We start from the raw sequence: 26,789 nt of genomic DNA on the forward strand, positions 1-26,789 counted from the left end.
TAATTTCCTTATGACCGTATGTTCTAAGAATACTTCAGCAGAACTATCTATTTTGTAAGCACCTATGCACAGAGGATGAAAACGATTCGACCAGATGCAAATGACATGCATTTTGGGGGGCCATTTCAATATGAACATCTAAACCAGTCAGAGGAATGAGTCCCTGAAAGTGTTCATTTCTCTTGGATTAATATAAAACCTTCCCAGGGAGAACCTGCCTGTGCAGAGTATCGTCTATAAATACTGCAAGAAGAAAAGGTAAATTTAAAAGAGCTTTAGCACCCAGTAGAGACCAGAAGAGAGCATCTGTTTCCAAAATAAGAGAGATTATTTGGAAGGAAAGAATGTTGTGTAGTAAAGAAATCTTATTTTAGAAACGGCAGATATTCTCTCATGAGGAGAATTAGTAGAACACCTGTCAAATCCCACCTAAAATCACTAATCAGAAAGTCCGCATCTTTTGTCTTGTGGATAATGCCTCTACTGAAACACAATCATTGCAGGTTTCCCACAAGTTTATATCTATGCCCTCAGAACAGAAATTCTCGAGACTATTAAAGCAAATCGCAAAATATTATAGTAAGCCCTGCAAAACTGTATCCAAAATCAAAAATCAACCATGCTCTTAAGAAGACCAAGGCTCAAATTTACCATCACTTTTTAATTTAAAGCTTTACTGAAGTTGTGGATTGCTGACTCCTGCTCTACTGCCATGTGGGAAGTCCAGTGGGACTCGGCCTTCTTACATACATTTTAACTCCACATATGTGCAAAGTATTTGCACAAGCTCTTCTCAACTTGGAGAACAGGAAACTATTGTGGTATCTGCAAATTAGTCCTTGTAAAATTAAGTACCATCACTTTGCTAGTTCTCTGAAAGCTGGCTCAGGTAAGATTTCCTTCTCAATGCTGTATTATTCAGCTCGTGCCAGACAGCAAGCTTAGAGACAGCCTGCTTGCTCTTTGCTATCAAGCCTTAAATAAAAAGGTAAGTTTAAGATTACCCGTGTCCTGCTTTTTAAGTCTTTAATGTTTGGATAGATACCGTGGTATCCAGTAACTGCAGAACTCAGGAAGAAATGGCAATTAGTGACATCTTTCAAAAATAAAATAAGCTTTATATTTATACATATTTGTATTTTTTTATTAAAAAATATTTTTTTGGTTGTTATAACAAGGGTGAGCTCTGAGCTCAAGCCAGAAAACTCAGAAAATTTATACTTGATGTTGCTCAGTAGCAAGCTATATTGATGACTACTCATGAACCTTCAGCACCTCAACACTATGCTGCAAATGCAGATTCACACCCCCAGAATATTCCCACAGCTTTTATTAAAAAAACATTTTTTTCATATTTAAAAAGAAAAAAATTGTATGTAACACTGAAGAATAGTGACAGATACCAGAAAGTGGGCATAAAAGCATTCTGTCATGCCTTTGTCTTTAAAGAAGGGAGGAAGGGAACTCCTATTCAAATTTTGTGAGAACTGGAAAACATCCCCAAAATACTCTTAATACAAACAGTAAGTCAGTCCCTATAACACTATTAATTACTTTGATGAAAAGCTGGTCATAAGCCAGCAGTGAGAACTTGCAGCCTGGAAGGCCAACTGCACTCTGGGCTGCATCAAAAGAGGAGTGGCCAGCAGGGACAGGGAGGGGAGGAGGCGACTGTCCCCCTCTACTTTGCTCTCATGAGGCCCCATCTGGAGTACCGCGTCCAGGCCTGGGGTGCCCAGCACAGGAAGGATGAGGAGCTGTTGGAGTGGGTCCAGAGGGGAGCCAGAAAGATGATCAAAGGGCTGGAGCGTCTCTCTTATGAAGAAAGGGAGAGGGACTTGGACATGTTTAGGCTGGAGAAGGGAAGGCTCAGGGGAGACCCCACTGTGGCCTTCCAGTACTTGAAGGGAGCATATGAACAAAGGGGGACTGACTTTTTACATGGTTTGACAGTGAGTGATAGGACAAGGGGAAACGTCTTTAAATTAAAAGACAGAAAATTTAGGTTTGATGTCAAAAAGAAATTTTTTACTCAGAGGGTGGTGAGGCCCTGGCAAAGCTGCCCAGAGGGCTGCAGGTGCCCCATCCCTGGAGGCGCTCAAGGCCAGGTTGGATGGGGCCCTGGGCAGCCTGAGCTGGTGGGGGAAAGCCCTGCCCATTGCAGGGGGCTGGAACTAGATCAACTTTAAGGTCCCTTCCAGCCTAAACCCTTTTATAATTGTACGATGTGATTCTGTGATAGTCCCTAAAATAAATGCAGTAACATTGAATTCATAAGGTATTTGAGGGCTAGAGAGAATGACATACCAGAGATTTAAAAAACCACATTTAAGAAGCTAAGTACATATCGTTACTAGCATATAAAACATTGGACCAGTTAGAATAAAAATGTTCATCCTTCTTTTGGCTTTATTCGTTGTATGAATGTACAAATGCTAACTCAGCAGCAATTAAATGCAGGTGCAGGTTAAGTGAAACAGTATTCTCATTTCATAGCTTCCACTGCAGTTGAAAGATTCCAGAATTAATATGAAAAGTAAGATTCAGAGATGTCCAGTAAATTGATCATACCTTCCTACTGCTAACATTTCCATTCCAACAGACAAGTCTTACACTCTTTCTGAAAAATACCACTTAATCTTCAGAATAGATTACTTGCACAGTGACAATTCCCTCATTAAACAATGCGATTTTTCAATCCTTTACTAACATCACAATCCAAATATTCTTCAGAATCAAAAGGTTTTTGAAGGTTTTTTGATGTGAGAAGTGTTAGTTAGGTAAATCAATCCTCTGCAAACTAAAACCTTAAAATGGACTTTATTTTGGACTGTGATTATCACAAAGTATTGTTAGCACGTACTCTCATTAAACAGATCTACTAACAATCTCTCTGGAAATTACTTTACAAGGAGAACCTCCAGATAAACTTTGAAATGACCTTTTAGATGCATGCGAAAAATGCATGGATTATGATGTCAGATGGTAAAGATGTAAAGCTGGCTGAAGATCAAGTTGTGTGTTTGGGTGGTGTGTAGTGTTGTTTATTTGTTTTAATGAATCTTACTCTCTGAAAATTTTTAACTGTTATGTTTCTTCAAATCTGTGACCACAAAAGAGGGGAGGGAAAGATTTATTTATTAGAAGATAAGTGGAAAGGTTTAGTTGATATGAGAAAATATTTCACTATGCGCGGTAGACAGCCTGCAGCAAGTGTACATACGCATATACACATCAACAGATGCACTGTGTGTATAGTTACTCACTATGATGTATCTATTTTTATACATACGCACACATACATGCCGGATCATTTCCAATTTGTCTCTTCTTTTTTGAGATCCCAATTCACAACCCTTTCAAAGCTTAAAAATGTTATAAATTCTCAATTCAGAAGAAAAATATACCTCATTTTATGATGTAAACAAGCAGTCTAACTGCAGTAGGGAAGGAAAAGAGGTGGGCACTAGGCATATCTCCTGCAGAAAAATACATAATTCTACAAAAATACATTTCCCACAGACTGCAATTTGCCTTCTGAGCCATGTTTCATATTCAGAAGATCAATTGATTGGTTTGTAAACAAAAACAATGTACTTTATGTATTATGTTCCAAGAATAAGCACTAACAAGACAATACACAAACTAACAAATGGAACACAGCAGCTCCCTTTATGATTACAACTGATCTTCCCAAACAAAACTAGCAAAATTAGAATTTGTATTTGCATTTTGATACACATTTCCATTACAAGGTGTCCTACCAAGAGCACGAATGAGCCCTTTGTAACACCAGAGTTAATACTTACCCTTAATGTGTGATGTTCTTGTGCTAGCAATGCCGTGACCTCCTCTTGTAAGGTAATGACCTCCAGAAATTGCCCCCAGAGAGCCATAAGAAGTGAGCAAAGCTGAGCAAGATTCATATTTATAAGTTCTGCCAGTTCATCAGGATTTTCCATTTTCTGAAGTTTGGAAAAAAGATTTACGTTATTACTAGATCATGAGGAACAAACAAAAATAAAAAAAGTATATCATCTTAATAAGAATTTTAATTCAAAAAGTAACTTCCAAGTAAGAACTGTTTTGTCTAAGTATTAGAAATGAATTAAGTGACATTACAACAAAAACACATTGTTTTACGTTGCTTTAAATGTTATCCAGATGTCTTTTAGAATTGGGACCCCTGATCTTAAAACTGAAACAATAATTCCATTAATAACAATGAGTTGCTACTGTTGTATTTTCCAACATGCAAAAGCAGAGTGTGCTAGGAAGGAAAGGAATCTGAATTAGAAAGCAGAGAATTAGAAAGAATTAAATGAAGACATTTCCATTTTAGAATATTAACAACTTGCAATAACGTTTTTGCGTCACTGTATACCTACGTACTCTTTAAGCATGCTCAGGAATCAATGTTACAGTATAGGCTTCCAAGAACCAAGCCACACAAACTCAGTACAAAGCAAGTTTTTCTTTCTTAACAGTGTACTGTAATCCCACAATACAGTTCCGTACCAATCAACCGTACATTTTAAGGCTTCTGTTCCCTACCATTTTAGGAAAATGTTTTTCAGAAACTCATTGGAGACACTTAAGGCATCGAGGCAAAGGGTTAAAAAGTACAGACAGTAAAGACCCAAACTTCAGCACTCTTAAAGAGGAAGCAGAGAACAGGATTACGAATACTGAAACAACAATTTAGTAGGCAACAATAGAAATTAAGAGGAAGAACTTTTGAAGAGAACTGCATAAAAGAAAGAAAGGAGAAAAAGGAAAAAATATAAACATAGTTTAGCAAGCTAAGGGAAAAACTAATGAAAAAATAATCTTAAGTACTGGAATATTTCATAGAAGCTTTATAAGTGTAAAAAAACCCAAACCAAAACAAAAAAACACCCAAACCAAAAAAAGAAAAACAGAAAAAACTCAACAAAAAACCCCATGATCTTCCAGCTTATAAAGGAAGATTACCAGCTGCTCACAGAGAGCCAACTGTGCTGGCTTCGTCTCCAGTACAAATGACTTCTTTTCAACAGCAGTATTACATTTCCTTGCAATTGTACTACTATTATAGAAATGAAAAGTAACTCTGCTACAAAAGCTGTGTAGTTGACACGCTCAGCAACAAAGCATGGACAATCTTAAAAAAAGTTCTCAAACTTCTGCTTTAAACTCATCTGTGATAAGGAAATGGGCTGTTCAGCTGAGGCTAATTCTGACTGCTGCATGTGAAAGAGTTGAAGAAACAAATCTAAGAAATCTAAGTGGACAGTATTTCCTTGAGAATGTATGGAAGAGAGAAGGAGACAGCATCAGGACAGCTCCCTCCAGAAGAGGGACAAGCTGGAGAATCTGCTTTTGTATAACTTTCTACTACTGCTCGAACTTCTAACTTTTGTTATTTGACAGGTTCAAAAATAAAAGATTCAACTAATGAATGCAGAAAATTCAAAATGTGATTTTAAAACAAGTAATCCGTGTTTCCATAATCCTCGCTTTCATGATCTACAAAAGTTACATGGCTGCATGACTTGCCACACCACCAGATCAGCAGGGAAGTTTGTGTGCCAGCTGAGCCATTTCTCTGTGGAAGAGGAACAGCTGAAAGAAATGTTGGCAAAAAACCATATAGGTTGTTATCACTGAAACAGTTTATTCCCAAATAGTTTATGAGATTAGCACATTCTTACTTTTACAGTTACTTCACTTATTTAATAAATGAAAAGTAGTACCTTTACTTCTTCACACAATTCTGAAAGACGAACTTCTACATCTATGTTTTCTGGAAAGATGAGAGTATATATTTATGAGAAATGTACTTTCCAAGTTGCAGAGCAAAGACAATTATCTCACAATAAAAACCATTAAAAAGAAAAGAGGCTACCAAATAAAACTTCATACCATATTAATTACTACAATGAGCTTCAAATCAAGTATATTATAAACTCTTATTAAAATAATTTCGTACTAATAACTGATATTGAGGACAGAACATGATTAATAAAAAATGGTTCGCAACTGTGTATCATGAACGTTTCTCATGAGACCTTGGCAAGGATACCAATTTTTCATTCAAAGTAGCTCTTGCAAACACTGTAATTTAGATTATACAGTTTGCATATCACCCACTTAGAACCGCTCAGCTATTCTGCAGCAGTGTCATCATTCACAACTGAGGTAACACAACTGATGTTCCACCTCACATTTTCCAGGCCTTCTTTACACTAGCACCACTTTTCTATGGGTATATTATTTACCTTCTTTATAAGCCACACGAATAAAAATAGATTCTTTAGTTGTCTGAGGATTTATAGGTTGGTCAAACAATTTAATTATTTTTTTCTCTCAATGGCTCAACGTTAAGAGGAACGTAGTCTTGTGTGGTATGGCAGCTTAAATTAGATCAGAACCTCAAATGACTTATAAATGAGGAATACAGATACATTCCTTTATGTACAATATTTTTCCTTATTAATCATTCCTATTCTAGCCAACCAAACCTAATCAATTAAATACTAACTTTGTGCTATTATTTGATTTCTTTCTACATCTGAGGTATCAGTAACAAGGGAATGATTTATAAATCTTCTATTATTTGTAACAAATATTTAAATCAATTTCTGAAAAACAGTATTAAGGAAAAACCACTTGAAAATGTACACCAACAAAACACACTTGCAAACTCACATTAATAAATCTAGGATATGGATAGTGAATGTAAGTTTACCAACAGCAACATCGTGTCGACTCATCTTCAATTGATACCTCCTAGATTTGTAAGTATTTACTGATTCTCACATCACTGCTATACATTGTACATACTTAGGTTTAAACACAATGACAAATTAACTCACAAAACTCCAAGTTCTGAGAAAATATGCATCTTACAGAAATGCAGGAAGTTCTCAGAGCAAGTTTAGAGACAGTTTGGAAAGAAACTATTTCTACCTATTAACCAGACATCACTTGATAATTATTCTGAAAATACATGAAAACAGTTTATATACAAGTTATATATTTATTTTGAGGTGTTTGTGGTCACAGAAATTTTGTTACTAGTGGAAAAAAAAAAACCTGATTCACTGTGAAACACAATACTGAATATTCATCCTGTTTGTCACACAGAGATTGAACACAGGTTTGAAACAACATATAAAGCTAAGGTCTAAAATCATTACTGAAAATCCCAGATTACAATGCTATCAAGAAATGCCACAAACCCAAAAACAAACAAAAAACCGCTGATGTAAATGAAATTAACTGTTAATATTTGACAGCAGTGTTATTTATCCAGTAAATATCTGAAGAAATTTTGCTGGCTCAGCTAAAATTGTTTTGTTTTGTTCTCTTTTGTAAACAAAACCAAACTGCAGCTATATATGATTAATGCTGATGTCTTTCTATGAGACTGTACAGCTATTTTATTCTTTCCCCATTGCAAAGTGCCTTGTGCTTCAACAGTACGGTACTTTGCACAACATCAAACCAACACTGACACTCTCCAGAGGGAGGGCTGTCCATTTCGATGTGGACAAATGCACCCTAAGCTTTGAGAATGCCTTGTGTAGCATTTAGAAGAATCAAATCTCAAGAAGCCAGAAGCAATCCGAAAGATATCTCACAAAGAAATGCTATTAGTTTTTAATTATTTAAAAAACCAAAACAAACCAACCAAACAAAAAAATCAACAAAACCCTGAGTCTGTAACAAATTAAATAAAAAATATCATTTTTAGCTGTTTTATTTAAATTTGTGACACCTGTCTGAACTCTTCAATTACTTTTTAAAATTAAAATAGAATAACACTAAACCAAGTAAGTGTAAGATTTTATTTTCTATATTCGGTCTAGAAATTAGTAGTTCAATTCTACAGACTTCACCGGAGTTTAACATACTCTTATTATGGCTGAATAGTGAAATAGTGTTCCTGTTTAGAGAAGAATATAGTATTTTATATTATTAATACAAATCTGAGGGATTAAATCACCTGCTTTGAAAACATACCTAGGTAGGCGTCTCTCTGGGTTCGTGGAAATTTTCTTCTGAGAAGGCGTTCATAAAGCACCTGCATGCTGGCCTTGGCTAGTTACAGGGATTGCACACACATGACTAGTTACTACACTCCTTTTTTCACCTGAGATTTATTATTTGCCTTAAAGTTAGTAAAAAAGCTTACTGCCAGCCTAACAATTAGTGCAGTTAGATAAATACATGAAAGTACATGATTTTGGTGTAGTTTATAGATTAGATACCACTCATGATATACATTACACTTTTATTTCCTGAAACCAATAATACTTAAAAGCTCAATTACAGTAACTGAGTCCAACAGATGATTGTGCATGCTTCTGCAAAATCAGTGGTTTTTTAAAACTGTATGGGAAAGCAACAGCAAAGCAAGCAGACGAAACAAAATTAAGGAGGTTATAATTTAATTTCAAACAAAAAAGAGACAATTTGAGATTTAAACAGTATTTGAGATTGTCTTCCATCTCACATCACCAAATCACCAAAAGGCAGTTCATTTACTTCAAAAATTAAGAAGTCTAAGTGATGGTTTTGTACTTTATGATAAAGTCCAGGGAGTCAATTATTTTTAGAAGATTTCACAGAAATACGGCTTTCTTTTCCTTTCTTTTTTCATTTTATTTTTATTTGTAACTGTTGATAGAGTTTAGAGAAATTAGTGTTAATGATAAGCACTGGTTATTTTGCATGAGCAAAGGGCGAGTAATAACAGCATAATTAGTATCCACATTATTAGTTCTTTCTGTTATATCAATATTCCCAATCAATGTATATACAAAATAACTGGAATAAATGAAAAAAAATTCAGAAAGAGGAAAGTAATTGTGGCAGAAACTTAAAAAAAAAAAAACAACAGAACAGCATAGGAAACAAACCATCAGCAGAATAAGTTTAATGCATATTAAATGCATATACTATTTTTCTCTATATGTATTTATTTAGAGTATTTCTTTTCAAGCTTGCATTTCCCTAAGCCAAGTTACATGTAGAAATGAGCAAAGGTCTGAGCCAAGTAGTGCTGAAGCTTATGTGACGCTTTGTTCTGACTACAGTGAGGAGTGAAAGATACCTCCTGACAATGCAATTCAATTGCCAGCTTCTTTCTATCACGTCTATTTTGTGAGAGTGTTTTTGGGGAATTTAAGGTTCTATCTGAACCATTTCAATATCATGACACAGTCTAAGACTATTCTTACAGTAACAATAATGCCAACAGATTCTACTTGGCCAAACGTGCATTTTGTCCTTTCAAGTTAGACTAAGAGTTGAGTCATTCATATAATAGGGCGTTCCCCTCTATATCAAGATTAAGATAACCAACACAGAACTACTCTATGCAGTGTTTTTGCTTCTATAAAGAAAACGCCTCAGTTTCTGGTATTTTTCTATGCATAAATTTGTAATGCACTTGTCCCTTTTTTCCTTCTTTAATTATTAAATTCCAGCTCAGTTTGAGCAAAAAGGGATTTTAGATATATATGATGTACGAAATTAACACTAGTTTAGTCTAGGAGAGGAGATATTTTCAGGAAACAGCAGAAGTAATGTTTTATTAAATTCAACATACCCAGTTCAATTCGGTGAGAAGAGGGGAGCTCCTTTGTAATCATGAGGAAGTAGCTATGTAAGCCTTTGAAAGCAAGCAGCAAACTGGCACAAAGTGTATAGTGGAAATTATAGGCATGGCTGAGGAAAGACTCTGAAACAACAAAACTGGAACCCTTAAAAAAAAAAAAAAAGAGAGAAAAAAGATTTAGCCATACTAATTTCATACAATAAATGAAGCGTTAACAGAATAAGACATGCAAATTGCCTCTTTTCATGAACCTCATCCATCTTTTTGCAATTCTCAGTGGTTTCTGGGATCTTAAAAAAGGCTAAACACTAAATATTGTAAGCTTTCCATCTGCATAATCCTGAAATATGTAACAGCCTTCTGCAACAATTCTTCTATTTTCCCATATTACATGACACAACAACTTTTAACAAAGTTCATTCTTTATCGAGTAATATTCCTGCAGAAGACTTATTAAGATAAAATTCACATCACCCTACAAAATACAAATAAAATTTTCAGTTGAGGTATTCTTACATCAGCTGATAACTGCTTTGTGTAGTTATTGCCAAATACCACGCTTTCCAGAGAAGGAATCACAGAGTCCCTGTTTTGTGCTGGTGCATTCCTGTTTAACCACGTATTCTTCACTGGGCGAGGAAAACTGCAAGAAGCACAAATGAACTGGTAACTTGGACAAGCTACGTGTCACAAATTTATCACTGTTAAAAAAAAAAAAAGTTGTTTCTCAGTAATATCCTGGATGTCTTTAGCATGGTGGGCTGCCCTTTTAGAACTCCTCACTCAGGGATTGCCCAGGAACCTCAGTTAGTACCAAGTGCTGCACCTAGGGAGCAGTCCTCTTCCAAGAGCATCTCCAGCTTGTCGGAGCAATTGAAGAAATTATTACCCTCAACTGTTCTGCTGTTGACTGTGTAAGATCTTCCTCATACTTTCCAATGCAGCTAAATTAAACACGTTCCTGAAAGTTTAAGCCCTACAGATCCTTTCTGAACTGTGACAGGTGAGAAGCATTCATTTTCTGGCAGCTTTGATGGGGGGACTTTACCTCCTAAAAGTGAAGCAGTAGCAAGCAGTTGGAAAGCTGTCACACAAACTGCCATTGCTGTTTTCATAACAAAAGCCTGACCTCAACTACTGAAGAGGAGAGCCCATCCAGGGCCGCTGGGAGAACAGAGCATCCTACAACAGTAGCTTTGTGAGGACAGAGCTGGGGAAAAGGCAGTGAAAGATGAATGAATGCAAAGAGTGGGAGCTTTCAGACAATGGGCAGGAATCATCAGTGACAAGTTACTAAAAAAATAGAATGCATAGGGCACCAAGGCTGTAACAAAGTAGAATCATCTCCTCTCTCTTGTGTAAAATATTAACTGAGTGTTCCTTGGAGAAGGAGATCCTAGATGCTAGTCTGAAAAGGAAGACGCTCAGAAAGTGACCCCCTAGCAAACTTTCACCTAAGAAAGTCCAAAGGAAGGAGGAAAGAAAAGAAGTCTGCAATCACAGAATCATAAAATGGCTTTGGTTGGAAGGCTCCCCAAGGATCATCAAGTCCCAAATCCCTGCCACAGACAAGGGCCACCAACCTCCAGATCCAGTGCTAAACCAGGGTGCCCCCTGGCCTTGAACACCTACAGGGACCGAACATCCACAGCCTGTTCCAGCACCTCACCACTCACTCTGTGAAGAACTTCCCCCTGACATCCAATCCAAACCTTCTCTCCTTGAGCTTAAAACCATTCCCGCTTGTCTTATCACTGTCTACCTTTGTAAAAAGTTGATTCCCTTCATGTTTATAATCCCATTTTAAATACTGGAAGGCTGCAATACGGTCTCCTTGCAGCGTTCTCTTCCCCAGGCTGAACAAGCCCAGCTACCTCAGCCTGTCTGCGTAGAGGAGGTGCTCCAGCACTCTGAACATCTTCTGTTCATCTTCTTCTTCATGCTCAGGTTTTTCAGAAAGCCAGAGATGTGAGCCAGGCATGGAGATGGAAACCATAAAGTATTTGCTAAATATTACAATATAGTGTAGCCCAGCTCAAATTAAACACTGTAGATTTGAAAGTTCTTTCCCCTCCCCATACAAAATTGATGAAAAGCCCAACTTGGATCCTTAAAATAATTTCATCAACACCAGTAGCAGTCTACTTTAAACATAAATGAAGCAGCAATGAAGTTATTTTGTTTTAGTATCTCCCCACATACGCTTAGGAAGCCAGAAACTGGGGAAACATTTATACAAGAATATACAAATTTTCTGCAACCTTTTAAAAAGTCAGAAGAGACAAATGCATATCCCAGTGAAAATTATTAATAAAGCCCGTTTTTCATTTTCTCTCAGTGAAATGAAGTTTGACCCTATAGCTAAGGGATGACTACAGGTGAAACACTTGAATTTCTCTTGTGCTATATTTTGACAACTGACATTTCATATAAGTGCTGCTACTTTAAGTGTATGATTTTATTATGTGAGGTCCTCAAAACAGTACTAGCTTGAGATATTCCCACCTCCTCACTAACTGCTCCTCCCTTAAATAACGCAGTGCCATCCCTTCAGAGACACTTCAGTTCATTCAATTAGACAGCCAAGCCTGAAACTCATCACCAAAGCCATTCAGCTTGGAGGGAAGAAAAAAGAAAAAAAAGAAATCACTTGAATTCTTCGAACTAGCACAGTTCTACTGCACAGAATGGCATTTAACATATGTGAAGATACGTGTTGGCCAGGAGGTGAAGCCAGGCGCAAGCAGCAGAAATTCCTTAAGCTAAAGACTTTAGCATTTATATCTCCATCTGATTTTCAATATGAAAAAACTTAAGGCGTATCAGTTCTTGAAGACCCTGAAAGAAGACAAAGACAGATATGCCAAAGGAAAAGCTTTGTCTGTGTGGCTGCAGTATAGTTCTTTATTCATGCTTACTTTTGAGATAGAGGAGCAAGAAGATTGCAATGGATGACATGAGATAATGAAAGAAAAAGGCTTCAGTAAAAGCTAGGTAAAAACTTATTTAAAGAAAAAATGAAATCCCCAGGTTTCATTTACTTTAGAAACGGAAAATGCATCATTTGCAGACATTACTGCCATTGTAGTAGTAAGTAAAAACTGAGAAGACAGCCAGCAAGAGATGCTCTATTTGTATTAGACTCAATGATCCTTGTGGGTGGTTTAAAACTCAGGATATTCTATTAAAAGCATCCACTTCAGTCACTAACTACAGTCAGCAGAAGATCTTAGAGATTAAGAACATGAATAAATATTGACACATATAAATATACATCTACACATAGAGATATTTATACGTACCTTCTCTGTTCTCTGGTTGTATTATCTCTACACTACGTTACACACGCTTATTTCCAACAAAAACAAATTCAGCATTTGTTCCATATAACTTAAAAGACGTTTCTCCTCCCTCTGGACCTTGGACACCAAAATCATAAAGAAAACCACACTGCATGTAGACTTAACTCCTTCCTTATTATACCATTTCTACAACATTTCCATTTGGGTACCTGATACTTTATTTACATTTTATTAACAAGAGATTACCTTATCAAGGGCTGATGCAGAGCAACCAGAGAAGCATGGACTATAACCGATATGACAGAAAGGTGAAAGTAATCAAACATAACATTGACGTAATGATGAAGGCCCCGGTGTAAGTTAAAGTGCAACTTTAAAGTTCGGCTACTAATTGGCTGCAGTGTGCTCAGGTCATCTGGTCTAAGAGTGAAAAAAAACAACCAAACACATACAATTACAGTGACCACATTTAAAGTGCAATGTGCAAGCAAGTTATTAACAATCGATGCAGATAACAGTTTAGCACTAGAGTAAAATTTGGAATGCAGTAACATCTTCCCAAGGGAAAAAACAATCAAAATGAATCAAGTTGGTTATGAAATCTTAATAGGCCTCAGCGTTGGATTTATCTTGTAATCTCATATATGCCTAATATGAACACAGTATATCTATATATAACACAGATTTAATTAGTTTAAAAAGTTAACATATGCTGTTGCTGTAATAAAATCTTCCAAATTTAAACTTACGAATAGTCGGTATCCGTGAAGTGTAGGTCTAATGTTAGCAGAAAATTCATTTCATTAAGAGACTCTTCAATCTAAAAAGAAATTGTGGAAGCATGAAATCTTTTCAGGTCCCTTATTTAGTAATTCAAACTGTACATAACAAAGACTTAAGCATCTAAATACAGTTAAGACGATTGGCAGATTACCTTCCTCTCGTCTAACAGCATTTTTATTTTGAAAATCATCACATCATTCACAGAAACTTCCTCATTTTTGTAGAGAATCTGAAATGTTTTACTGTAAACTATATTGTCATGTATTGAAGCAGGAAAGGCAAGATCTGCACCTGGAAAGAGAAACAAGTATTAATATAATAGTTCTAGCATCTGGAAACTCCAGAGCAGCTAATAAGGTATCCTACCATTCCTATCAGTTCCATGACCACATTTAAAACCATTACAGCAACAACAGCAGTTTCCATTTCAGTCAGCAACTACTGGAGTTTGTAGGAATGTGCTTTGTTTCTAAGAAATACTTTATCAATATATTTGAATGTAATTTACTTTTAATACAATTTCTAGATTGAAGAACCTATAGTAAGACACTTGAGGCATCAAAAATTAAAATGAAAACCCTTAAATCTGTGTTATTTCATTAATCATTCCTTTTGCTTGGCAATGTTTAACCATACTGAGAACTCAGAATTAACTACAAATGAGGCAAAGATGTTAAATGACATGTACCACCACTCCACTGAATTAATGAAGAACAGAGGTGGTTCCTCCTTTCCTTCTGGATTTTTGCATACTACTCTGGCCAGATCAGTTCCAAGTGTATCACCTGAATCTTACATTTTTTGATCAGTACGAAGCTTCTGCTTTCAGCTCAGAAGCTGCTCATCAAAAAGAGTTCAGAAAAAATACGATAAATGGTTCGGGAATCCTTTCCCAATAAAGCTCGAAAGAATTTTGGAAGAAAAGAGAATCGTTTTTAAAAGTTCCCAAGGAAGTATTCAGCAATAATTAATAGAAAAGGATTATCACACAGGAAATATGATAACAGCCACAACCCTGTGAAACAAGGCATAGAAGAAAGTGGAACTTGGAAGAAGTGAGGCAACAGAAAGGCCAACAGTTTCTTATCAGTCCGCAACAAACAGCCTCAATCACATTAACCTCCTCCAGAACACAAAGTCTTAGAGGTTGTATAAATGGGAGTGTGAAACATTGATTAAAAAAAAAAAATCAAAATGTTTTTAAAAAATCACTTCAAAGGAATACACAAAAAACCAAAGAAAACCGAATACTTTGCACTGTACGGCTCTGGAGTCTACAGACCACCAATAGAAAATCACTGCTCAAGTCTGTGCATGGCAAACATTCGCACTCTGTTACCTTTGTAACATTTTAGTTTAACCTTCCATCAGAAACTAGAAACCTGTAAAAAAGCATCTTTCTTTCCTGAAGTGCTTTCATATGCATCATCAATTTAGGTCTTCTGGACAAAATAAAAAGGATAAATCATTGAAAGATAATTACCCTATGCAATGCCACGTTCACCTTGTATCAATCCATGTCATATGCTAGAGGTGAAGGGCAGAGAGGGGATGGTTTCACATTACACATAATCTGACAGAACCGCGCACCATCAGCAAAAGGGATTCTGCCAGTGCAGTCCGATAGAAAAGCAGTAATGGAGACACACGGCCAAGGTCCTGCTTCCTCTGCACCGCGAACTCCTTGAGTTACAGCCCTCAGTTCCGCTGACCTGAGCATAACATGAAACTGCATCCTCGGAAGTGAGAGAGGAGAGGAAAAGAAGAACTAGTGCCAGGAATAGGCAGAGCCACATCTACCTGGGGTCAAGGTCTCACAATATGAAATCAACAAGGCAGAACTATATTTTTTTAATAATTATTATTTTTTTAGTTAACTGTGTACAGAGTGGATTAGACTATTACTAGGTTTTTATCCTCACAAAAAGCCACCTCTGCCACAAAAAAAAATAGTGGGGAATGAATTAATTCTTGTGCAGTAAACACAAGTCATCTCATTCCTAACGTGCTTTTTTTCCCCTAAAAACGATTGTTGAGCTTCTTATAGAAGAAATTCAGAAGAGCCTCAAAACTGATTTAACTCCATACAAATTACAGTTACCAAAGTTTTTCTTTAACTTCCTCAAGTGTGACTACATGTCGCTTCAAATTACAAGAATGCCAGGAGACCTTTGCAAGGTTGGAGCTAAAGCAAATGGTTTGCCATGTCACCACTAACACACTTGTCCTAGGTCCTGAGTATTTCAAGTGAACTACTAAAAGACACAGGAAATAGGAATGGAAGAATCATGGATTTAAAAATGCAAAGGAGGGAAGGGCTTGGCAAAAGATAAAAAGAGAAGCAGAGGAAGAAGCTGATTTAGATTTAGGTTGGATATAAGGAAGAAGTCTTTTACAGTGAGGGTGGTGAGGTACCGGAACAGGCTGCCCAGAGAGGCAGTTGGTGCCCCATCCCTGGAGACTTTCAAGGTGAGGCTGGGTCAGGCCCTGGACAACCTGATCTAGCTGTGGTGTCCCAGTTCATTGCAGGGGAGTTAGATTAGATGACCTTTAAAGATCCCTTCCAACTCTGAGGATTCTATGATTCTAAGCAATAGGAAGAAGGGAAAAACCAAGCATGTATAGTTTACCTGGGGAAATAAAAGGAAGAACTAGATCAGACAGCCTGTGGGAGAGGAGAGAACACATAGCTAGGGTAAGGAAATGGTTGGTGACTTTTGAAGAGATTAAAGAGAACTAGAAGTAACTAGGTGAGATGATTTGGAGTACAGTGGGAAAACCATGACTCTGTTGAAGAGAATGGGATTTAGAAGAGAAATAAGTATTAGGAAAACAGAAGAACAAAAATACCTGGCCAACACAACTCATCCTTCTCAAGGAGAGCCATGGACTCCTGTACAGCCTCCTCTATTGCCAACAAACAACAAACACCTAAAGACAACGGGTCAAACTTCTTATGGTGTTCTACAGACAGCATAATGGCAGCTATTTTCTAAAAATCATGGCAGTCTCACTCACTGGTATCAGCTATTCACCAGCCTCCAATAGCAGAGCTGCGAGCGAAATCTACAGTTCTGCTAAATTCCGCAAGCAACCAAAACAAATGGAAGGCAGAGGTCCTCAACAAAATAAAACACAACCAAATCCACTAGGACAAACTAGTACGTCAGTGGCATTTTTACAACAACAACAAAAAAAATCAACCAAAAAACCAAAGCTGTAGCTTGACACGCATTTAACCACCCACAAAAAGAGCAGCTCAACTCATCCTTTCGTTGGACACAAGCTACAGTGGTACTAACATTACTAATAACAATGTGAAATGCCGAACTGAGAGACGACCCTAGTTTTGGGGTTGGAGGGTTTTAATTTTTGTGAAACAGCTGCTTATCTGAACGGAACAAGTTCCCCAATTGGATTCCTAAGTCAAATCAGACACTTGTGTTAACACTGCACACAGAGCAATATAAAGGCAGAGACTAGTAGGCAGGTGGAATCAAGGGCTGATGTATTTTGACAGCACTGCTGATCTTAACTCACATCAAATTGCAGCCTTAACATTTATGCCTAGTAATGAGAGACAAAAGAGCTAACACATGTCACTGAATTTATTAACAAGATTGCAGCTTTCTGAAAATTAACTAGAGACTGTTCTAAAATATATCACAAAATGAAAGAAACACTTTTTTAGCAACATTAAACATATAATTAAGTTAAATGATAAAAAAATATTTTTTTACTAGAGCAAAAGGATCAGTCTAGCACAGCTACATTTCCTAAGCCACACTACACTTTGAGTTTGAAATGGAATAGCTTTGGTTAGTAGGAATTATTTCTTTACTTCACATAAATCCAGAAAATCCAAGAAATATTCAAGAAGCTTGACTAAAATTCAGTGTCTAAATTGTATTATTCAACATTAATTTTAAAATAGCCTCAAAAATTCAGGGTTCAGTAAATCTACATCCCTTTTTTTCAGGCTGTAGTAGGTTCTTCTCGGCAATTCTAAGAATTTCACCTGTCACTTGAAAACTATGAGGTGTGGGCTTGACAGAACTTGGAGCCCACTAAGAGGTTTCTCCTCTTCAATTTGCCTCAACAAAGAAACCGAAAGTGAGTTTTGGCTTCCAGGTTACAAAACAAACAAACAAAACAGAAATAGAAAAAAGATAAAAACGAAAAAGAAAGAAGAGATGAAGGAGTAGGTAATTCTGTGCAGGAGCAGGAAGTTAAATGAATTTTCAAGTTCATTCCTGGACAGTAAGAGAGCAAGTCTGAAAACAGTAAGTTTTGATCCTTTTTGAGTCTTTCTGGAAGAATGAAAAGGGGGCTGGGGAATGAGAGGGTTAAAAGTCTAAATAACAGTCTGTATCTAACATTCTCCATGACTTCAAGGGTATCAACTTAAATGAAATATTTCCTTGAAAATCTTAGTCCAAAACATGAAGAACATTGAGCATATCAATGGAAGAAAACAGAAAATATTAATAAGTTTTGCTACCAGCAAAGAGAAATAACAGAGGAAAACCAGGCAAATTCTGCAATTACCTTTTGAGTCTCATTGCTATGATAAAACTAATTTTTCAGCAGGATATAATGAAATACTTTAAATTATGTTAATAACAAAATAAAAACACTTTTATATTACTTATAATAACATAAGACAAAAATGACATGTCCTTAATTAACAAGGGAAGATAATGTCTTCACTTACTACAAGGTTTTGCACTTACCAGTGGCATGTAACAAACTAGCTTCTAATTTGTGTGGAATTCTTGGAGGAATTTTCATAGATGCACGAATCTGGTAAAAGCTAAAGAAAAAGACAGCACATCTCAATGACCATACTCAGGTACACAAAATGAAGGAGTAGAGAACAGGAATGGGGAACAGGGCAAGGAAGAATAAAAAGATTAAGACTGTGCTCTTGCGACTCTTCATCAAGCAGAAAGATGGACACGTGAACAGAAGGAGGAATCTGATCACAGAGCTAATCTTTCCAAACTCTACAGTGTTGAGGCAAATTTTTATATAGATATATGGTAGATTTATGCTAGTAAGGGTAGAAACTGCAGGCTTACAGCCTAAAAAAAGAACCAACAAAAAAGCACAACCAAAGCCCTTTGTCTTTTGTTTTCTTGGTCTGTGTCTGCATCTTTAAAGAGTTTTTAATCCTCTTCCATTCCACATTGTCTCCAGCCTTGATGGTGATCTATGAAATCCCTAATTGTCTCATATACTGACTTTATGGGACTCTTCACACAATACAAGCACCCACAAACGCATACTTAAGATGATGTGTTCTCTCCATCTCATCTCATTTCAGATAATTTGTTTATATTTGAGCTGGTTAGCTGCAGCCACCTCCATGAGTGAGCTCTGTGAGCTGCTACACAGCTGCACAAACACCAGCACCACCAGAGGGAGGGAACGAGAGCGTTCACAAGTAGATAGTGGGCAGAAGCTTTTGTATTCCACTCAATCTAACAACTCATTTTCATCATCCACACTAATCAAATCCAAAGTATCCCAACCTACTGGGTTGCTCTGATTTTGGTTTCTAGCAACTCAGCCTAAATTGACAATCCAGTTCATTAGCAAATGTTCTTTTTATTTGCCTAAGAATACATAAATAAAAATAATTCTTAAATTAATATTTCCACAAAATTAATAAGCAAATTGTAGTCTGGTCAAAATCAGGTATAACAGAAGCTATTTAAACCAGTGGTGTGGTTAGAGATAAGAGTGGACAGCAAAATCCTTCCTACTGTTTGAAAATCGAATAAAGCAACCTACTGCAAACTAATAACTATACCTTTTGATTTAGACACCCGGAGGTCAAAGAAGATTTCAAGCACATTTCCTAAGTCATTCATAAAGTATGAATTAATTCAGCACTTGATAAAAAAAATTAACATTAAGCGGGGGGTATGGTTTGTATTAAATATTACACCTCAGTAAACTACACGGCATGTCTCTGAACAACTAACCTTCTACCAAGCTGGGTCCCTTTATCAGACTTTTAAATAGCTCACATCCACATCATTCTCAGTCCATGTTTAGAATCATGTTGCAGTTACACAGCGGGTAGCTTTAAGTTTAACATCTTTACCAAACATGGACTAATGAATTAGGACTGCAACAATGTAACATGCAAGGCAACCAAATAACAAAAATTGAACATTGAACAGAGAAAGAGGTTCAATTCCACAGTATTTAATATAGTAAGACTCATTTGCCCTAATGATGCTATTAGATATTAGATGACTGTTTACAATCTAGGCCCCAATGAAAACTGTAATCAATAGAACTGTTCATGCTTAGAATGTTATTTGTGAAACAAAAGCCTGTTTTGACAACCTTACTCTTCCTATTATTAATTCATCAAAAGCAGAGTATTCTTCGCTTTATCCAGTAAACCCTTTGCCTGCCTGATGGATTTTAATTTGGGTTAATGGGGAGACGAAGGTGTATTGTTTGCTTGTTTGAGACAGGTGGCTCTGATATTCAGCAATGATTTATACTTTAAGCAGTTTATTGCAAAACATTTTCCTGTTAATCTGAATATTCAAATCCTGTAGGAGTTCAGCTTAGGACAAATACAGAAACATTAGTTTCAAATCTTGCGCCCAGGTCTTTGAAACAATTATTTTACTGCATCAAGATATTTCAATAAAAAAACCCCAACATCCTACACAGTAGTAATCCAAATTACTCACTGCCACTCATCTTTAATACCCTATAGATTAAGAATCTATCTGCAAATGAAGTGCTGTGATACTGATACAGAGTGTTTTATTTACAACAGAATTGCACTTGTAATGCACAAAATAATGAAGTGTTTTCTAAAGCTAAGATACACTCTGGAGTACTCAAAGAGCTGACTGATGTCATCATGAGACCTCCCTCAACTATTTTTTAACAGTCTTGGTAATCTGGTGAGGTTCCACTACACTGGAAGCTGGCAAACACTGCAATTTTCAAGAAGGCCAAGAAAGAAAACCCTGGTCGTTACAGGCCTGTCAGTCTCACTTCAGTGTCTGTTAAAATTATGGAGAAAATTATTCTGGCAGTTCTTGAAAAACACTTGAAAGACAATGCAGTCATTGGTCATAGCCAACGTGGGTTCACAAGGGGAAAAGTCCTGATTTACAAACGATTTCCCTGTGTGACAAGGCTACCTACGTAGCTGACCAAGGGAAGCCAGCTGATGTAAACTTTTTGTATTTCAGCAAAGCTTTCAATATTGTCTCTCACAGTCTCGTTCTAGACAAAATGTCCAGCATACAGCAATCCAAATACATAATACAACGGTTGAACAGCTGGCTGATAGGTTGGCCTCAAACAATTACAGTAAGTGGGGTTACATCAGGCTGGTGGCCAGCCACTAATGGGGTTCTGCAGGGCTCCATTTTAGAGTCAGTTCTCTTTAATGATTTTATAAATGACATGGAAACAGGACTTGAACGCATAGTAAGTAAGTTTGCAGATGATATTAAATTGCGAAGAGCTGTTGACTCCTCTGAATGTGGAGAGCTCTGTCTTGCAGAGAGATCCTGAGAAATCTGAGGGCTGGGCAATCACCAACCGCATAAAGTTGAACAAGAGCAATGACCAGATTCTGCACCTGGGATGTGGCAACTCTGGCTCTGTATGCAGATTAGGGGACGAGAGGCTGGAGAGCAGCCCCAAAGAAAAGGATCTGTGGATTCTGGTTGATGTCAAGTTGAATATGAGCCAGCAATATGCCCCGGCAGCCAAAAGGGCCAGCTGTACCCTGGAGTGCATCAGGCCCAGCACTACTAGCTAGTCAAGGGAAGAGACTGTCCTGCTGTGTGCTGTTTTGGGTGCCACAATATAAGAAGGACATCAAACCCCACTACAGTCTACAGCTTCTTCACGAGGGGAGCACTGAGCTCTGGTGACATCAACAGAACCCGAGGGATCAGCATAGAGCTGCATCAGAGGAGGGTCAGGTTGGGTGTGAGGAAAACGTTCTTCACCAGAGGGCAGTGGGCACGGAACAGAATCCCAAGGGCAGTGGTCACAGCCCCAAGCTGCCAGAGTTCAAGGAGCATTTGGACAACACTCTCAGGCATTGGGTCTCAATTTTGGGTGATGCTGTGTGGAGCTAGGAGTTGGACTCAATAATCCTTCCAACACTGGTCTCTTCCAATACAGAAAATATTTCTATGTTTCTATGATACTTCATCATTTGACAGCAAGTTTTTAAAAGAAATTTCAGAAAATGTATCAAGACTGGTCACTCTCTTTTCCCTCAGCCCTGCATTGCTTGTCTTTCTGTCTCTGGACATTAATCTACTTGTAACACAATCCTCCCCCTTCTATCAAAAAAAAAAAAACAAACCCACAAACTGACCACTCCCAACTACATCTCAGCTGTACCATAAGCATTGTCCTGTTGTGATGTATCTTGAACTGACCCATAATTCTCATCTATCCAACTGCATCTCCTTGGGAGTCCAGACAACAACTCAGTATCAAAGACTTGTTTCATTCAATTATCCTAGATATCCTTAAAATACTCTGCAAATAAGGCCTGAATACAATTACCTCTCCATTACCTTACGTAATGGTAGAATGAAGGTATCCTTGATAATGGAAAATTCCAGATGATAATGGTGTTACAGTTCATGCCATGGATTGTACTGCAAACGTACTCAGATAGATGAAGTAGCCTGGGTATAACTAAGCTTTAAAACCCCTTGTCCAGCATCTTCCAAGAGGCAGAACGTGCAGACCTTATCAGGCAATTGCAGGCTTAGTGTTACAACCTTTCAGAGACTCTAACAGTTTGGGTCCATCAGTGTTTCTACACCTGAACACCTACCCAACACCCACACAGAAAACATGGTATAAACACTGCAGTAGCATGGTCAGTTCTAAAGCAAACTTCAGTGAGATTCACTGAATAAGCCTAACTTCTGCTCAGCCCAAGTTTTCTGACATGCACATGTAGTCTCAAGAACATCAAACAGGAATACTTGAACAGGCTCTGTGTCAGTCTGGATCTTTCTCAAGGCTTGACTGCAACAATGACCAGAAAAATGACTTACTGACAATTCAGACAAAGGCTTTATGTTTTATTCAATATTTATGTGAAACTGTTTTCCATAGCAGAAATATTAGCAGAAACTTTAAAAAATTAACACAGATCAAACATTGCAATTAGCCTTAAGTCAACCCAAAAGTGCCGGGGTTCTTAAAACACAGACAACTAGTCTTTTTTTGAAGGAGGATTCTTGAACAATAATAATTTGAAAAAATCTGTGTTGTAACCTATCCTTCAGACACTCTTTTGATTGCATTAAATGGGGGGCAAATATTATTTTCAGATTACCGAGGGTTGCAATTTTCAGATAACAAACAAGACAGTTTGAAAAAGTTGCTCTAAAGCTACTCTCCCCATTTTCAGAAAGTCAAATGGCATAAACAGTAAGAACACACATTAATCACATATGAGAACAACAGCATACATACGCATTGGGATCCTTTGCTACTTTTTATTCCATTGGATGAACTAGGATAATATTTAACTATTTTAGTAGTATTTTAGTATTTAACTAAACAGAGAATAAAACAGAAATATCACCAAGAACTGTAATTTGCAATGTGATGAAAAATGCACAGAAAAATAGACCAGAATTAGCATGTGATGGTTGCTAGTTTACTTTGATAGATTATGTGCTGATGCTTGTAACAACCACGTGGTAATTCAGCAAGATGCATCTTGACCATTTCTGATGTTGTAACTATGGATTGGCATCTACAAGCCTAGTCTACAACAGCAGCTACTGAAGCAGAATCCAAATGTGAGCCACTGCAGCATGAGCAGTGCCCCGATGAGAACTGGGAAGAAAAGCAGACTGAATTTTGGATGAAGGTATGACACTGCACAAAGAAAAGATTTTGAGCAAGTCTTTAGCACCATTTTGACAAGACAGTGCAACATAAGCAGGTTACTGATGCTCGTCTTGCTGACATGAGTGATTTGAAATAAAGTCTCCAAAGGGAGAATGAGTAAACAGATTCAAAAAAGCCTTCCTGAGCCTCATGAAGCACTTAAGAAGTGCTGTAAAAACAGCCCTCCTGATATGCAGCAGATCTCTATTTTATCTCAGATTTTACTAGGTAAGAACACCAAGGAGAAGTGCACAGATGAATGCCATCATAAGAATAAAATAATACAGTAAATTTCTTGTACCAAGGCCTTTTAGACCATGAATACTTGGCAAAAATTCTTTGTTTGAACGAATGAAGTAGATGCTTTCTTATGGAAGATTTTCATTCCTGTAAGAGGAATTCCCATCCAATGCTTTGTAAAAGCCTCACCTAGTTGGAAGAAGACTGACCAATTCTGAAACTCCGTACAGACATGACTGCATTCAGAATTACAAAGGATTTGTTCACTGGAGACACGCTTCACTACAGGGTCCACCACCTCTTCCTGAAGGCCCATAGTAAGTTTTCTCACAGATAACGTAACTCGGTAGCTACGGAAATGCATTCTCCTCATTTCCCAAACATCATCAGGCCACCTGCTCCTCAGTAAAGGAAACCATGACTACTACTACTATGGCTCTACAATGGCAGACCATCCCAGCACTAGTGTTGTTAAGACTAGGTAAGCCAGTGCCACTTCTGAAACATCTAAAAACATAATTATTATGTCAATAAAGTAGCCTTAAGGCTACTTTTAATTATCTTCCTGATTCAGAACACAGGCATCTCTGCTTATTGCTGTTAAGAAAGAATTTTCTATGTATAGTGATAAGAATTTATTGTCTTAAAAAAGCATTACCAACAGATGATACGGATTCCATTCTAGTAATAGCCCTGACCCTGCAATAGTCCAGGCTAGAGACTTCCTGCCTTGAAAACCTAGGCTGAGAAAGACCTGGGAGTCTTGGCAGACACCAAGCTGAACACAAACCACTGGTGGGGCCTGGCAGCAGAAGTTCAACAGCATCCCATCCTGGGCAGTATCAATAGAAGCACAGCCAGTTGGTTGACAACAATCATCATCTCTTTTTACTCAGCACTCATTAGACCACATGTGGAATTCTGCATCAGGGTCTGGGACTCCCAACTTGAGTAAGTTCAACAGAAGGCCATTGAGCTGGACAGGCATTGGACAACAAGCTTTTTGGAGAAGCTGAGGAAATGAGGCATGTTCAGCCTAAACATGTGCCAATAACTACAAGAAAGTTACTGATAAAACTGAGCAACACTCATTACTGAGGTTAGTGATTGGAGAAAGAGGGGCAGTGGTCATAAACTAAAACACGTGAGGTTCTGATCAGCTGCAAGGAGACATAGAGGATAATTAAACATTGGAGCAGATTGTCCAGAGAAGTCACAGAATCATCACCCATGGAAACTCTCAAGACTCTATGGTACAGAACTGTAAGCAACATGGTCTGAAATCAGTGCCAACCCTGCTTTTAGTATGAGAGTGAGCTATATGACATGAACCTATCCCTTCCACTCTGAATGAATCCAAAGGAAACCTATAAAACAGACTTTAGCAACTTACAACACGGTGACTGAAATGCAGCAAGAGGTGCAACAAAAAATGCAACAAGAGGTGCATCTGACCGGGAGCTGGTACCCAGAACAACTTGGAGACACATCTGTGAATAAAACATATTCCACCTCCTACGTATCCTAAATCTAAAGTCAGGAAGGCTTTCTGCATGTAGAGAGGCAAGACATTTCTCAACAGTTGATATGCCTGCTTCTCTGAAAGGTAGCATCTTCTAGTTCCTATTACATCATAGACTTCAGGGGGAAAAAAGACACAATATGCTATACTATCTCTTAAAATTTGCCAACCTCTCCTTTTCTAAATGATTCCAGCATTTACCCTTTCTTTCTTAGCTCACAGACAGCAGGTCAAAGATGAATGCCAGATCTCTTACTATTTCACTGCATAAAACCGTTATTCTGAAACAACTTCACACCCACATCCCAAAAGGTACCTTTGCAAGTGCTTTATATTTGAGATGCTTACTAAGTTAGCACACACAGTCAAAGCTGAAGTCACTAATGGAATGCTTCTAAATATCCAAGGCATTTCTGCCAACTCGAGCCTATGCAGTGCGCTAAATGTATGCGCTTGCTGATGTCCATTTATCTCATTTGGTCCTGAATATAATCATATGCACATCCATAATTCCATAATAATGCTATTTAAAAGTTCAAGTATCTACAACTTAGTATCCTTACAACAGACATGGTAGAAAAAGGATTTCGAAAAGAAATAATCAGAATTACTGCTCTCCAGTGGGCAGGGGAGAACTTCATTGGTCATCCTGAATAGAGGAATAAATCTTTTCCAAACAAGTTGCATTAAAATCTTGTAGACTCAAAATCTGACATGAGTCAGAAAATACTTTCCAATACAGAAACACAGACAGGCTTCTTTTTTCACTGGAATCATCATTTAGATGGGTATAAATAATACCTTTTCCATCACATTTGTTGAAAAACTTCATTTATCATCTGAGCAAGAAGTTGGTTTAACAATATTCAGAATGAATCTTGCTACCAACAAAAAAGGAAAGATAAGAAGTAATGACTGTCTGACTTTTTAATGCTCTTACATGGAACCACAGGCGGTAACGTGTGCAAGTGCAGTCATAAAGGACAAGTATTATTAAAAAAAAAGTCTCATGCGTAAAAAAAAGCGTATGTGCTTTTACAGAGACAGCTGCATGAGCATTTACTTCGAAAACCACTTACTCCACTAGCTAAAGCAAATTCCAAGGGAAATGCATGTCCTGAAAAAGTTTTATAATTCAACTCAGTGAGGTAGAACTTTTCTGCGGTTCCTCTTGCTAAGTAGAGGAAAGGCAAATTCTGACCTTGTCCCCGAGTCCCCATGCACTCAGCGCACACTTAAATGGATTCAGTCACACTAACAAGAGCAAACACTGAGCATCTTGGTCTGCAGTATCCACAGGCACACTGGGTCACCTGCAGGGCAGCTTCTAAATTTATCAGTTCAAAAAACGAGGGAACAGCTGTGACCTTGCAGATGCAAAACCTCAGGAGAGCCCTTGGGATCTACTGAA

The 26,789-nt window shown here is 37.5% G+C and overlaps 1 protein-coding gene across 2 annotated transcripts in view; it reads right to left on the reverse strand.

The window, feature by feature from the left end:
- FAM135A (family with sequence similarity 135 member A) overlaps positions 1 to 26,789 on the reverse strand; it is a 69,744-nt gene that overhangs the window by 25,727 nt on the left and 17,228 nt on the right. The window contains exons 4-12 of one of the 2 annotated variants that reach the window (XM_021393269.1): positions 18,426 to 18,505; positions 13,844 to 13,983; positions 13,659 to 13,729; positions 13,156 to 13,329; positions 10,124 to 10,250; positions 9,599 to 9,752; positions 8,008 to 8,085; positions 5,736 to 5,785; positions 3,810 to 3,965 (exon numbers count right to left, since the gene is read on the reverse strand). In XM_021393269.1, coding sequence (XP_021248944.1) covers positions 3,810 to 3,965; positions 5,736 to 5,785; positions 8,008 to 8,085; positions 9,599 to 9,752; positions 10,124 to 10,250; positions 13,156 to 13,329; positions 13,659 to 13,729; positions 13,844 to 13,983; positions 18,426 to 18,505 — 1,030 coding nt within the window. The remainder of the gene's footprint in view (positions 1 to 3,809; positions 3,966 to 5,735; positions 5,786 to 8,007; positions 8,086 to 9,598; positions 9,753 to 10,123; positions 10,251 to 13,155; positions 13,330 to 13,658; positions 13,730 to 13,843; positions 13,984 to 18,425; positions 18,506 to 26,789) is intronic. The other variant, XM_021393270.1, reaches the window with a different exon arrangement.

The sequence above is a fragment of the Numida meleagris genome, chromosome 3 (genome assembly GCF_002078875.1).
Source record: "Numida meleagris isolate 19003 breed g44 Domestic line chromosome 3, NumMel1.0, whole genome shotgun sequence".
NCBI lineage: Eukaryota > Metazoa > Chordata > Aves > Galliformes > Numididae > Numida > Numida meleagris.